This window comes from Phacochoerus africanus, chromosome 10, assembly GCF_016906955.1.
Source record: "Phacochoerus africanus isolate WHEZ1 chromosome 10, ROS_Pafr_v1, whole genome shotgun sequence".
Lineage (NCBI taxonomy): Eukaryota > Metazoa > Chordata > Mammalia > Artiodactyla > Suidae > Phacochoerus > Phacochoerus africanus.
The window spans coordinates 108,237,741-108,251,747 of NC_062553.1; the positions used below are offsets into that span (position 1 = coordinate 108,237,741).

Below are 14,007 nucleotides of genomic sequence, written 5' to 3' on the forward strand. Positions count from 1 at the left end.
GCAAGTGCCTTTCCTCCTGGGATGAGTATGTCCCTTGCCTGGAAAGCTTCCCTTCCCTTGGCTCTACCTTCTCCTGAGACCCAACCCTGTCACCAGAGAAGACGCCTTGTTTTCTATCACTGCGCCCTGCTGGTTTCCTTCCTGGCACTTCAGCACCAAAATTATGCATCTTATTAACTGCCTACATCTTCATTAGTCATTCCTCCCATTAGACTATGAGCAGCATAAACATGGAATCTATGACTGGCATTTAACATTGTTAGCCCAGGGACATAGTGGGCACTCAATAAGCTTGCACGGAACATGTAACTTCATAGCTATCTATCCTTTTCTAAGAGTCACATCCCCTTGTGTTTTGCAAAACCTTTTCCCTGCCACACACAGGGAAATGTTCTCAAAGGACTTAGCAGTGAAAAAGAAAACGTCAAGCTGGTTCAGCTGTTCCTCACACTGGGCTGCCAATGGTAGGCAGGGAATTTAGTTAACCTCGAGGTTTTAATAATATTTATCAAGCCATTTGAGCTGCTTCTGGGAATTTACAGTGTAAAAACAATTTTATCCCATTTTTGCAAAATCAACTGGGCAAATGTATCAGCTTTTACAACCTGAAATTACATTTAATTCAAAATATATGTATGAAGGCCTATACTTTGCAAAGGGCTGCAGTACTAGGAATGAAAGTGGATGGGATATAAAAGATGACTGAGCTGGGTACCCTGCTCTCAAAGACTTTCTTCCATTACTCTTTCTGAAAAGTCTTCAATTTTAAAGAACCTAGAGATTTTCTTAAAGATTCACGCAAATTAAACCTTTTCAGTTGCTGTTAAAAGGACTTGTATCTAGATCTGATTGAGTGTAAAAAAATTCAATGCAACAGACATTTATAACTAGTGGCTAGAGTTAAAGAAGTAAAAAATCAGGTCAGCTTACTTTGACTGGTTTCTTTTTACTGCATCATATATCTAGGGGAAAAAAAGAGAAGCAAATCGAAGGAAAAAAAAATAATATCCTGAACACAGCATCCCCTCTTGCATTTGAAAACTATTTAATTATCCCCCCAAGCCACCCTGGCAAAAGCCACCCCTGTGAAATAATCTAAGTAAATGACAAGTTAAGAGGCACTCTTCTTTGAAATACACTTTTTTAGGAAAAAAAAGACATGACTCTCTCTGTGTGTCATGCCGTTCATAGCACTTTGCAGAGCAAACACTGTTACAGACTAACTGACTATATTTATACTGAAAATCAAAATTCTTTTTTTTTTTTCTTTTTAGGGCTGCAGCATAGGGAAGTTCCCAGTCTAAGGGTTGAATTGGAGTTACAGCTGCCAGCCTACGCCACAGCCACAGACAGGCCAGATCCAAGCCGCATCTGCAAGCTACACCACAGCTTGGAGCAACGCCAGATCATTAACCTACTGAGTGAGGCCAGGGATCAAACCCACATCTTCATAGATACTATGTTGGGTTCTGAAACCACTGAGCCACAATAGGAACTCCAGAAAATCAAAATTCTTGCATCTTCTACTAAAAGTGATTCCTATCAGAGCAATAAATACTGCTTTACCAAAGTATTCCCTGACAAAAATTCAGAAGAAAATGGTGAAGGTACGTATACCCAGCTCTGGTCTATTCATCGCCCATCTAGTAGCACAATTGTTTTTAATTGTACAGAAGGTCTCTTGGGCTGCAACTGTTTCCTGTTCAAGGTTTAAAGAACTGGTCTTCCATCACAAATACTCAGGGCTCTGGTCTGCATAGGTTTATCAAGTTTATTTTTATTTATTTATTAATTATTATTATTATTATGTCTTTTGTCTTTATAGGTCCACACCCACAGCATATGGAGGTTCCCAGGATAGGGGTCTAATCGGAGTTGTAGCCTCTGGCCTGTGCCACAGCCACAGCCACAGCAACTTGGGATCCAAGCTGTGTCTGTGACCTTCACCACAACTCACGGCAACGCTGGATCCTTAATCCACTGAGCGAGGCCAGGGATCGAACCCACAACCTCATGGTTCCTAGTAGGATTCGTTAATCACTGAGCCATGACAGGAACTCCTATCAAGTTTATTTTGGTGTCCAGTTCTTATCACTGAGTACAGGCATCGTGAGCACCCCTGTCACCACCTCCCCTGGCCTCTGTAAAATGATCTTTCATCTAAACTGTGCTAGGAGGAATTTTCTGTACTCTGTGATTTCAGATGGAATAAGAATACATTCTGGATTTAGAAGAACCTGAAAAATTCTGTCCCGCTACTTAAATGTATTTTTCTCTTTGGCTCTCTGTCCTGTCTTCCTGTTACAAAACTACCCATTACAAAGCAACTCTTGGCCCCAGGGTCTATCAAGTGGGGGACTAGTATCTGGCTTATGTGCATGTTCAGGATTTGCTAAATTCCAAGAGATATGCCTGCAAAGTAAAAAGATAAAGTAGTTACCACAGCATAAAAATACAGTTGACTCGAACAATATGGATTTGACCTACATGGATCCACTTATGCATGGATTTCTTTCAACAGTAAATACTACAGTACTACAGGATCCATGGTTGGTTGAATTCACGAATGAGGAACTGCAGAGAAAGAGGAACAGTATATATGGAACCAATGATAAATCACAAGCAGATTTCTGAGGGTGCAAAGGGTTGACATCAATAACTCCCATGTTATTCAAGGGCCAACTGTATTTTCTGAATAAGCAACGTAATATAAAGACTGGACCCAAAAAACAAACCCTTTCTCATAATATTGATAAACACAAAAAAATGTTTAATGACTAGTGAGCATTTACAGAATGCTATACAGAGTAAAGAACATTCTGCTTGCTATTAGATTTTGGATATAAGATTACATATAAGAACAAAAATAGTTTTAGCATATAACTTGTTAGAATTTTAGAAGCAGGCATTTCTATAATATGACTTTAAGATCATAGGCTGCTTTGATACAAGGCTGGATATTAACCTGAGATAAGAATGTTTTTAGAATGTTATAAAAAAAAAAGGTGGTAGAGATGAAGGAAATGGGGAGACGAGTTAAAGGATATTAGTTCTAAATACCTTACCTATTATTAACATGGCTCTACATGGATGTTCTATTTAGATCTGCTTCCTAAAGCAAGGGTTGATAATTCAGCAGCATTATCATATTTTCACAAAGCAGAATTGTAAGGTAATGAGCTCTCCAGAAACACAATGGAAACTAGTGCTCCTCTAGTTCTTGAAATCTAAATACATGTTTATAGCAAAAAAAAAGACAAAAATAAATAAATAATTTAAAAAAAAAAAAAAGGAGTTCCCGTCGTGGCGCAGTGGTTAACGAATCCGACTAGGAACCATGAGGCTGCGGGTTCGGTCCCTGCCCTTGCTCAGTGGGTTAACGATCCAGCGTTGCCGTGAGCTGTGTTGTAGGTTGCAGACGCGGCTCAGATCCTGCGTTGCTGTGGCTCTGGCATAGGCCAGTGGCTACAGCTCCGATTAGACCCCTAGCCTGGGAACCTCCATATGCCGCAGGAGCGGCCCAAAGAAATAGCAAAAAAAAAGACAAAAATAAATAAATAAATAAATAATAAAAAAATAAAATAAAATAAATACATGTTTACATTTATGGTGGTACAACTTACATTGAAAATAATTTTCTAGAGGAGAACCAAAATCTATAATAAATGAGGAAAAAAATGATTCTCATACAATCTATAATGCATAACGTACTTCAAGTGTACAGTGCACACAGACCGTCTGAATCAAAATCAGTGCTTCTCATAGAGGGGTTAGTCCTTGGAGCAGCATCACCTGGGAACCTGTTACAAATTAGTGGGCCCATCTCATACCTCCTAACTGACCCTAGACTCTGGGTTTTAAAAAGAACGTGGGAGGCTCTGATCTAAACAATATTGCAGCGAGTGAAGGGGTTACACCAAAGCTACAATTTGGGCAGACCACAGAGGTGTAGGAAGAGGTCAGGATAAACGCTGAGGCTGACTGCAAAATCTGCAGTCTAGATCTGAGAGGAAAATCTTACCCTTCCTTTTTTGGTTGTTTTTTTTAGGGTTACTTACTCTAATAATCTGGTTCATCAGACCTGAGTGTGGAGGGAGAAATGGGGTAGAGATTCCCAGCTTATTTGTTTGGAGCTTCCCGTAAGGTCCCTCAGGAATGGGAAGCACAAGAGGAGAACGAACAAGGCTGGAGCCAGAGAAACGGGCGAAGGAGTCCCTGCTCCTCCATTTAAGGGAATGAAAAACCAGATAACATCACTGGGCCTAAAGAAGGCAGCACTCCGCAGTACCCAGAGGCCTCCCTTCATTCTCCTGCTTATAAGACGTACCCATCAGCTTCTGGGAAACAAACATCCCCGAGATGGAAGGAGAAGTATTGAGTGCCAGCCTCTAAAATGAGTAGAGGTGAAGCCACATTCTCTGCATCCTCCCTTTGCCCCTGCAGCCTTTCTTCGACTTGCCATGTGGAAGTCAGCTAGTGAGAGCAATGCAGTAACTACAGCTCATCTTAAATAAAGAGAATTATCACAACAATAATAAGAGCAATAACTTCCAGGTATCGCCATGGCTCTCATCTGCCATCTGCTGAAACCCTGAGCAAGCACTGCCACCCTCATTTTAATGAGGCTGACCCCCTCCCTTGTCCCAAAGAGTGCTATTAAGGCTGAGACTAAAAGCCAGGACCTTTTGGCTGAAAAAGGCCTTGTTTTTCCACTCTGCTACTTTGCCACAGTCTCTGGAAAGCTGTACAAAAAATTCCGTAAACAGAACTATGAAATAGGTAGTTTGTCTCCGGTGCCACTGGTTCTTCTGAAACTCATGCTCACTTCATCCACTCTGTCAAAATACGCACTTAGGAAAGGATCTGACAAACTCATTGACAGTAGTGATTTTGGTTTCAAAACTGAACTGTCTGGCTTGGAAGGAGAGTATTTGTGAAGAATATTCTAAAAATGGATGCCAAAAGCAACTTAATTAGGAAAACTATTATATGTAAAAATGATCAGTTAAAAAATATTTCCCTTGATGAGGCCAATGTTTAATTTATTATCGATATAAGCAATTCTGCAGGGCCTCTTAAACCTTAAATACTTAATAGCCGAGGGAGGATGTGTTTAAAATTCAGATCAGATTCTGTGATTTCAATTATATTCAGGAAACTTGTGTAAGTCTATAATGCTTATGAGCAACTGATAAACTATTTAAAACTATGGTGCTGCTTAGAAAATTACCCTATCAGTGAACTAAACAGTAAGTTATTGATGGTTGCAACAGTGCCTGACTTACTTCCTGGATAGATTCACTTAACCAGGTAATCTGGTTTCTTTCTACAAAATAAAGACAAATTTCATGGTCAACCTAGAAAACGTCTGCAAGAAATACCTGCCACAACATTTCACACTAATGGGTTCCCATATGGAATCTGTCATTGATGCCACATGTCTACCATGTTGTGGTGAACATTTAAGCTAAGAATCAGTAATTAGAATGAAATCACTCATCTCTTCCAAACGTCCTAGTTCTTGATTTTCTGATGTCCTCTATAGCTACCAATACAGGAGAGAAGCCTCATATAGATGAAGATGGCCTAAAAAATCATTTGTGAGTGCTGATATCCAAAATAAGGAACCAATTATAAAAAAAAGATATATTTTGAGTAAATGATACTTATTTTAAAGGGGACATTTTATTTATTGTTTTATTTAATTCTTTTTACAGCCACACCTGTGCCATACAGAAGTTCCCAAGGCTAGGGGTCAAATCCAGGCTGCAGCTGCCAGCCTAACGCCATAGCCGCATCAACACCAGATCCTTCACCCACTAAGCAAGGCCAGAGATTCAATCTGCTCTATAGATAAATGGTCACTATGTCGGGTCCTTAAACCAGTGAGCCACCACAGAAATTCTTAAAAGGGACATTTTAATCAAAATGATACAATGGTTATAATCCTATCTCTAGCTTTATATTGCGGGACAGAACTTATATGCAACATACAATTAAAATGGCCTTAATCTCCACATCTGCTGTCATCCTGGATCAGTCTGTTAGTCCTAAGGACTTTGGTCTCATAATTCAGCCCAGACATGCATTCACTACTGGGGAAGCCAGTTCTCCATTACCATGTGTAATAATAAATAATGGCTTCTGGGTGACTCAGTGAAAACCAAATATCAAAAGCCGCTGTTCTGCTTCCTGGTTTTATTCTTCTTCTCATAATGTGATCTGCTCACAAGTGGGCTAATCTAATGAATGAATCTGTTGCACAATGTCTCTTTTCTCCCCCACAACTTTCTCTGTGTGGAGTTGGGGCAAATAACCAAATGACAAACAGTGAGTATCTCATGACCCTGTCCTTGGTCTTGTGCTCTTTCTTATCTCTGCTTATCTCTTATCTCTACCTTTCCCCAGGACAGTGTTACCCTAAATTAAAAATGTCTTTACAATTGGTGGAATGAAGATGCCCTTCACACACTCGGCCTGGCAAAGAAGTATCTCTGGGGTTCACCAAGTGAGTGCCGTGCCTCCCCAAATCATCTTTAACACAGCAAGGGCTGGCCTGACGTGCACTACGATTCTTGTTCACACGTGTATTTGGAACACAGGAGAGACCACTTAGCTTACCAATTGGGTAAATGTATGATGATCTCCTTTTTTCAATCTCAGTGTCATTAAGTAGCTCTTCTAATTCATGAAAATAACTTAGCCTGGAATGTTTGGTTACTTAACGGCTGAGATGGAATCTGGACATAAATTAGGAATCAATAAATAATGGTTATAATATTAACTTCATTGTTGTACTAGCTGAATCATCTTGTTTTTTTTTGGCAACTATCTCTATTTGCTGCAATTCATTTAATTTTAAACATCTACTGAGTAGCTACCATTTTCCAGGTACTCAGGGTACAAAGATGAGTCAGTAGGTTATCTGCTTTAAGGCATCTACTCCACAGTTCGGGAGAGAGCTGTGTGAAAAAACAATAACCAAGGTACTGTCCGTTGGGGGCAATTGCAGTTCAGGGATATAGAAGCTGAAAAGTGGCAGAGATCAACTGCCTGGCATGGTCAGACCACTTCCAGCCAATGGGAAATCATCTAAAAAGTATCACCTGAAATGTGAATTTTATTAATCAAAAGATTCCCTAAGTAAAGGACTACTTTTAGGTAGTACTATTGTTATTACCCCCTAATAAAACTACTAATAGAACTACTAAAAGCTGCAGTCACCCCCATTAGATATTATTTCATTCACATTTGATACTCGAAGGGCATGATCAAAGAGGGATCTGTTACAGACCTTCCTGGTTGAAATAAACCCTATTTTCTTTCTTTTTTAATTTGTAGCCATGTTCTCCACCACCCTGTAATGACAGGGATAAGCCACTATAAGATGCTGATCCAACATAAACTTCTTCTCCTTAAGCTTCACATCTCTCTCTCTCTCTGTCTTTTTTTTTTTCTTTCCTTTTTTGTCCAGGGATCAGGTCAGAGCTGCTGTTACGACCTACACTGCAGCTGCAGCAAGGCCAGATCAGATCCCGAACCCACTGTGCGGGACTCGGGATCAAACTTGCATCCCTGGGCTCCAGAGACACCAACGATCCATTGTGCCAGAGCAGAAGCTCCAAGCCTCACATCTTAAGGGCCTACTGTAGGCAGCCAGGTAGCAAAGAGTATGATAAGTTAGGCTCATGCATTTTAAAATGAATCTGTTATCAAGACAGACAATTTCTTCATTCTACACCAATACAACACTTCGTAAGCAAAAGCATTTGGATCCTGGCTGATTTCTATCATTAAATCTCAAGAGCGTAAGAAAGGGTTGGAAAGGTGTAATCTGACTCTCATAGTAAGTTCCCACAATCTTTGCAAGATCAAAGATTAGAGAAGTTGTCTCTGCATAGTTTTATATACACTACAAATGTGTGAGTAAAATGAGTGATAAGAGCTGTAGGAATCTTGACAAAATATCTAATTAATAACAAAACAACCCACATTACTCTTGCCTGTGCCTCAAATTCTGTGTGGTCTTGGATAAGATATGCAAATTCTTTTAATGTCCTATGTGTTAAATGAGTGGGTGACTCTGTATTTTGAAGGGGGAAGTGGAGCTGAACTAGTTGCTCTCTAGAGATTTCTTAGGCTCAAACACTATGGAAGCTTCTAAAACATGTCTAAAGACACTTACTCTACCCTTCTGTTCCAGACTGTGAAATGAAATCCCAATACCAAATCATTTCCAGACATCTGGATAACTTAATCCATTCCCAGTGTAAGATATCAAGGCAGTTAACAATTAAGCTGTTATTAGTGAATCATGAGTTCTAAGTGGACACTTGCTGGGCTCTATTATTTTAGTGTCACAACCATGACCTGTAAATAAAACAGGCATTTGAGAAACTCATTAACTTTTAGAACCTGAGTTACAGCTTATTGTATCAGGCAAATCTACTAGAGAAATCCCAATAGGAATGCTTGTGTTCCTAAGCATATAAAACCTCACCAGTGTAAGGAATACACAAAAAATTAAGATACATCCTTCTTCAAAATACTCCCTAATGAAGAGCTTTGTAAATAACACACTGAAATGAAAATGGCCCTTGACTCATAAACTAAAAGACTTTCAGTGGTAATGCACTTACCTAGGTCCAGCTATATAACACAGGGACATGTCACATGGGTATGTATCTGAGTGTGACACCTGTCACAGGAAACGCAATGATTGTAAATAAAAGGTACATTTTCAAAAGAATCATTACAAAAAGCCCAAAGTGTAAAAAAGAACAGGGAAACCTACAAAGCAGGTCAAGACAGAATCGAAATAGAAGTCATGGCAAATCGGAAAATATTTTGAGTCATAACCTTATATGAGGCTCCAAAAACCAACCAAAAGATGCTTTTGAAGTAAAACAAAGTACAGTAGCCCCGCCTTTATAACTAACAATCCAAGACTCCCCAGTAGACAGGTTTTGTGGAAATGTAATTAATTCCATCTTTGAAATGAAATCTCAATGGGGCAAGATTTCTTTAAACAGTCACATTGGCTTCCTAGCTTGATGGGGGGCACTACCTCCTTTTCATCGCTGGACATAAACTTTCTAGTGGTTAGGACTGCTGATAGAAGAACCACTATTCATGCCATTCTCCTTATTTGCATTCACAGGACCTGACCTAGACACAGAGACCTGCGTTTGTACTTTCTGGGAGAGATCAGAAGGAACTCTGCATTTAAAGGAAAGCAAAATCACACTCATTAACACGAACTACCTAACTACATTCTCTTCATGCTACAGTTATAACTGAATCAAAAATCTTCCTCCCAGCCAGTCTACTGACCCCATGGCAGAGTGGCCACTTAGCATTACGAAAACACTCATTCAAAGCAGGAATGCCTTCCAGGGGGTAGGGTACCCATAAATAAAGGGACTTTGGTAGGCTCTGTGTCTTAACAGCTTTTTTTAGAAGAGTGGTTATCCAACAATCTCCAAATCCTATCTCTTCCAAAAATCAAAACTGACAAATCGACATTTATATTTTAAAAAGAGTACCAAGGAGTTCAGCAAACCTTACTTCAGGTAGTGGGCTGGCCGGTTTGGTTAGGATTCCTCCTACATAAACAACATTAGGCAGCGTGGGTCTCGGAAACTCCAGTGCTACATCCGTACACAGCATCCACAGGCTGGACTCGTGGACCAAGTCATACATGGACTTCTCTGGCAGCAGGTTGTACTTCTGCATTATTCTTTCATATCTGGGAAGAACCAGAAAGCTGACCGCTAATCTGGAAATGAGGTAAACGCCGGTATTTTTCATCCTCTGCAGCAGGTTCATGCGGTCTGTGAGCAGTGAGTTAAACTCTGGGACGTAAGCTAACGGGGCAGGAGCACCCACTTCAGCAGGATACCAAAGGCCAGTTGAAAATACAGCATATTTAACCCCTAAAAGATGAGCTATCACAAATCCACACATGTCGTTCGGGTCCACCAGCAGCAGGTCAAACTTCTCCTTTTTCAGGCCCTGAATCAGGGCGCGGTTGCCAACCATCATATCGCAGTTCTTAGTATAGTGATCCAGTATGTCAAACAGTTCGACTGCTGTCAATCTCCCAGAGAAAATATTCCGCATTTTGGACTGCAGGAAAGCATCCGAGGTGGTACTGTTAAAGATCCCTGGGTAGCGCTGGAGGCTGTAATGATGAGATGGCGCGATGTCTCTGCCTTCAGAGAGCAGGAACACTGTGTGGTGGCCCCTCTCGTGCAAGGCTGAGGCTAGTGTCTTGAAAATGTACATATGGCTTTCAAACATAATTGGCGGCACGATGATGATTTTGGCAGCCTTTGCTATCCCAACAGCACTCCACAGGAGCATGAAATACGGAGTGTAAGACTTCATAGCTGAAATGACAACCAGAAAACTACTTACAACGGAGGCAAGCCTTACTGTGCAAAACAATCAGAAGGCCTATTTTCAAAGTTTCCGATGATCCAGCACCTTGTCTAAGGATCACTTTTAAAAATCACCCCGATATTTGTTCTAATTACCTCTTTATTTTTGAGAGAGATTTTTAAAGTATAGAATTGACAGCAAGGAGTTCCCGTCGTGGCGCAGTGGTTAACGAATCCGACTAGGAACCATGAGGTTGCGGGTTCGGTCCCTGCCCCTGCTCAGTGGGTAAACGATCCGGCGTTGCCGTGAGCTGTGGTGTAGGTTGCAGACGCGGCTCGGATCCCGCGTTGCTGTGGCTCTGGCGTAGGCTGGTGGCTGCAGCTCCGATTCGCCCCCTAGCCTGGGAACTTCCATATGCCGTGGGAGCGGCCCAAGAAATAGCAACAACAACAACAACAACAACAACAACAAAAAAGACAAAAGACAAAAAAAAAAAAAAGAATTGACAGCAAAACTGACATAAACAAATACATTTTCAATGCATCAGTTTTGAAACACAAAATTGCATCAATAATGGAATACTCTTTTTCTCTTTTTGGCCACACCCATGGCATGTGGAAATTCCTGGGCTAGGAATAGAACCCGCGCCACAGGAGTGACCCAAGTCACAGCAATGACAATGCTAGATCCTTAACCCGCTGAGTCACAGGGAACTCCCAAATTTTTCTTTAATCTGAAATGAAACTTCTATAAGATTGAATGACAAAAGCCCTCTGTTCTTTGACTGACAGCTACGAGGTATCTATGAAACATTTATCTTTTAATTGAACATCAATGTCAACCCCAGGAAGAAAAGCCAAGACTTTATTTCTAGGTATATCAGTATGTGTCTCTTTTTAAATCATTTTATTATAGCAGTTAAACCCCCAATTATGCCCAAAGCACACCAAAGAAAGGTTATGTTTTAGAAAATAATTATTTCAAGTAGTAGTTCTACAGAAAATACATTTTCCACAGGGGGAGAAATGATCTTTGATGTGACTTTCTCCTTTATGTAAATACCCTTAAGCATCCTGGCATCTCTGTTTATGTAATGTATAGCAATTTGCTGATTCATTTCAGGGTGTTATCTAAAAGAGAAACTTTTAATAGAAAAGCTCAAGAGCATTAAGGGGATCTTAGTAAATGCTTACAAGAGAAGTGACTGATGAGTGACTATGTCCCTGACTATGCTTCCTGTGCAGTCCCTGTAACTCAGGTGCAAACAGCAAGTCAGGTGATGGCTGTATCCTTGATGGCTAACGCTTCTTCTAGCTCTTTTGTGTTAATAAAGTACATTCAGTGGTTAGAGTCATGCTCTATCACTTTTTAGACATAATACTTATGGGAGTCATAGAGTGTGCAAATTCTCCCCACTTACGCAATTTAATTTTTCCTTAGACTCTAAATTACCTCCAAACAGGGAAAGATCTAAACAATAATGACCTGTGAGAATTAGACACTGTTGACTTCAAAGAACAACTCAAAATAGATTTTGCAATCACCAGATCACTATTTTTACTCATTATCATATTAACTATCCTACTTGTACAAATTCCCACTATCTAAATGCAATTCAAACAACTATACCTTCTCAACATTCAAACACTGCAAGCAACCTAAAAAAAGAAAAGAAATCAATAGCAGGCAAATGATGGATTCCTCCAATACCAAGATTAAACTATAAAATACAGTATATTTCTAAGTGCTTCTTTCCCTCTCACTGCAACGATATTTTCAAGCCATTTCTAGATGAGTTGATACTATATCATTAAGAGTAAACAGAAGTTATATGTGTTAAAAAAGCCTACGTTAAATGTTCATTAAATTAATGTGAGAGCTTTAAAAAAGTAATCTGGAGAAAACTGTTTCTATAGCAACAAAGTAAGTTTATTCTATAATTGCAAGGTCAATGAAGGAAAAAAATTAAGTAGCCAATCTTGGAGGAAACTTTCCAGGCCTTTATTCTCCCATTTTGTCTCTTCCATGTGTCTCTGGTACACCTTCCAAGGTCAAGGAGGAAAAAATTAAGAATTTTAAGTAGACATGTTATTAATTGTAAGAATGAGATTTACACAGAAACAGTTATTTCAGCAGAACTGTCCACCGCTGTGATTAATAGAGCCTGTTAGTATTTGCAAGAAGACATACAAACAGGATGATAGCCCGATAGCAGGCAATTGCTCTGCAGACTGTGTTTTGCATTTAGCTGAGCAGGCAGTGAGCACACTCAGTTTGTTCGGCTGCAGTTAAAACTATTCCTTTATCATAAGTCACTAAGAAACAAAACAAAAAATAATAGTAAGGAACAAAATCCTTTCACTTTGTGTCTAATTTTTATTTTTCCTTTTTTTATGTTAACATTTCATTTTGGTAGTTATTGCAAAGTAAAAAGAAATCACACAGAATGACTGTTTAAATATCATTGATTCATACAATATAGCCCCTAATATAACCTTGTAAAAGAATATTTAATGGCATGAAAATATAGTCAGGATTTACTACTGACTAAAAATTAGGTTACTAAATGTAATCATAGCATGTGCCACTTTGGAAAAGATGTCCAGGGATGTATATACATAGGAATGATAAATATCACAGGCAGTTCATTTTTTCTGGATGGTATGAATCATAAGGGATTTTTTTTTTTTTTTTTGGCCACAGCTGCAGCATATGAAAGTTCCCAGGCTAGGAATTAAACCCATGCCACAGTAGCAACCCAAGCCACTGCAGTGACAACAGATCCTTAACCTGCTGTGCCATAAGAGAACTCCATAAGGGATTTTAATTTAACTTTTTCTACATTGACCACATGTTACTCTGCTTTTCATAACAATGATAAGTATTATTTTAAAAAATGCATGATGAAAAAGGATCTCATGCACAGTAATAATGAAGTACATAAAATATTTTAACAATTAAATTTAAAGGATATGTGTTGGCTATACTAAGCATGGTAAGCCTTTCCCTGATGATATACATGGAATTAATACTAAGTGTAGAGAAATACTATATTATTTTAATGGGATACTATATTTTTTAAAAAGTTAATTTTTCCCATATTATAAAAGAGTGAATAATTTCTCTCAAAATCCCACTAAATGGATTTGTTCTGCTTGGAATTTAATCAAATTATACTCATGTTGGTTTGTTAGAATAGGCAAGAAGAGGGAATATACTTTTGAAACAGAAAAGTAATGACTTGGGACAGAAAGGTAAATATTAAAACATATTTTGTAATTAAAGCAATGAGATCCTGTTGTATATAGCACTGGGTACTCTATCTAGTCACTTGTGATGGAGCATGACGGAGGATAATGTGAGAAAAAGAATATATATATAGATATGTGATTAGGTCACTTTGCTGTACAGTAGAAAATTGACAGAACACTGTAAACCAACTATAATGGAAAAAATAAAAATCGTTAAAAAAAAAAAACTTATAGAACTAGCCCAAGAATCTTAATTCAAATCAATGGATCAGAGTAGGTAACCTGTAAGAATTTCTTAAGTAAGTATGAACATATACGAGATGAAGGAAGTATCACAAGTAAATAAGGAAAAGAACAACTTACTCAAAATGAA

At 39.0% G+C, this 14,007-nt stretch overlaps 1 protein-coding gene across 2 annotated transcripts in view; it reads right to left on the minus strand.

Moving 5' to 3' along the window:
- UGT8 (UDP glycosyltransferase 8) overlaps positions 1 to 14,007 on the minus strand; it is a 78,920-nt gene that overhangs the window by 41,019 nt on the left and 23,894 nt on the right. For both annotated transcript variants that reach the window (XM_047799276.1, XM_047799277.1), the window contains exon 2: positions 9,568 to 10,391. In XM_047799276.1, the coding sequence (XP_047655232.1) occupies positions 9,568 to 10,389 (822 nt within the window). In that variant the 5' untranslated portion in view covers positions 10,390 to 10,391. The remainder of the gene's footprint in view (positions 1 to 9,567; positions 10,392 to 14,007) is intronic.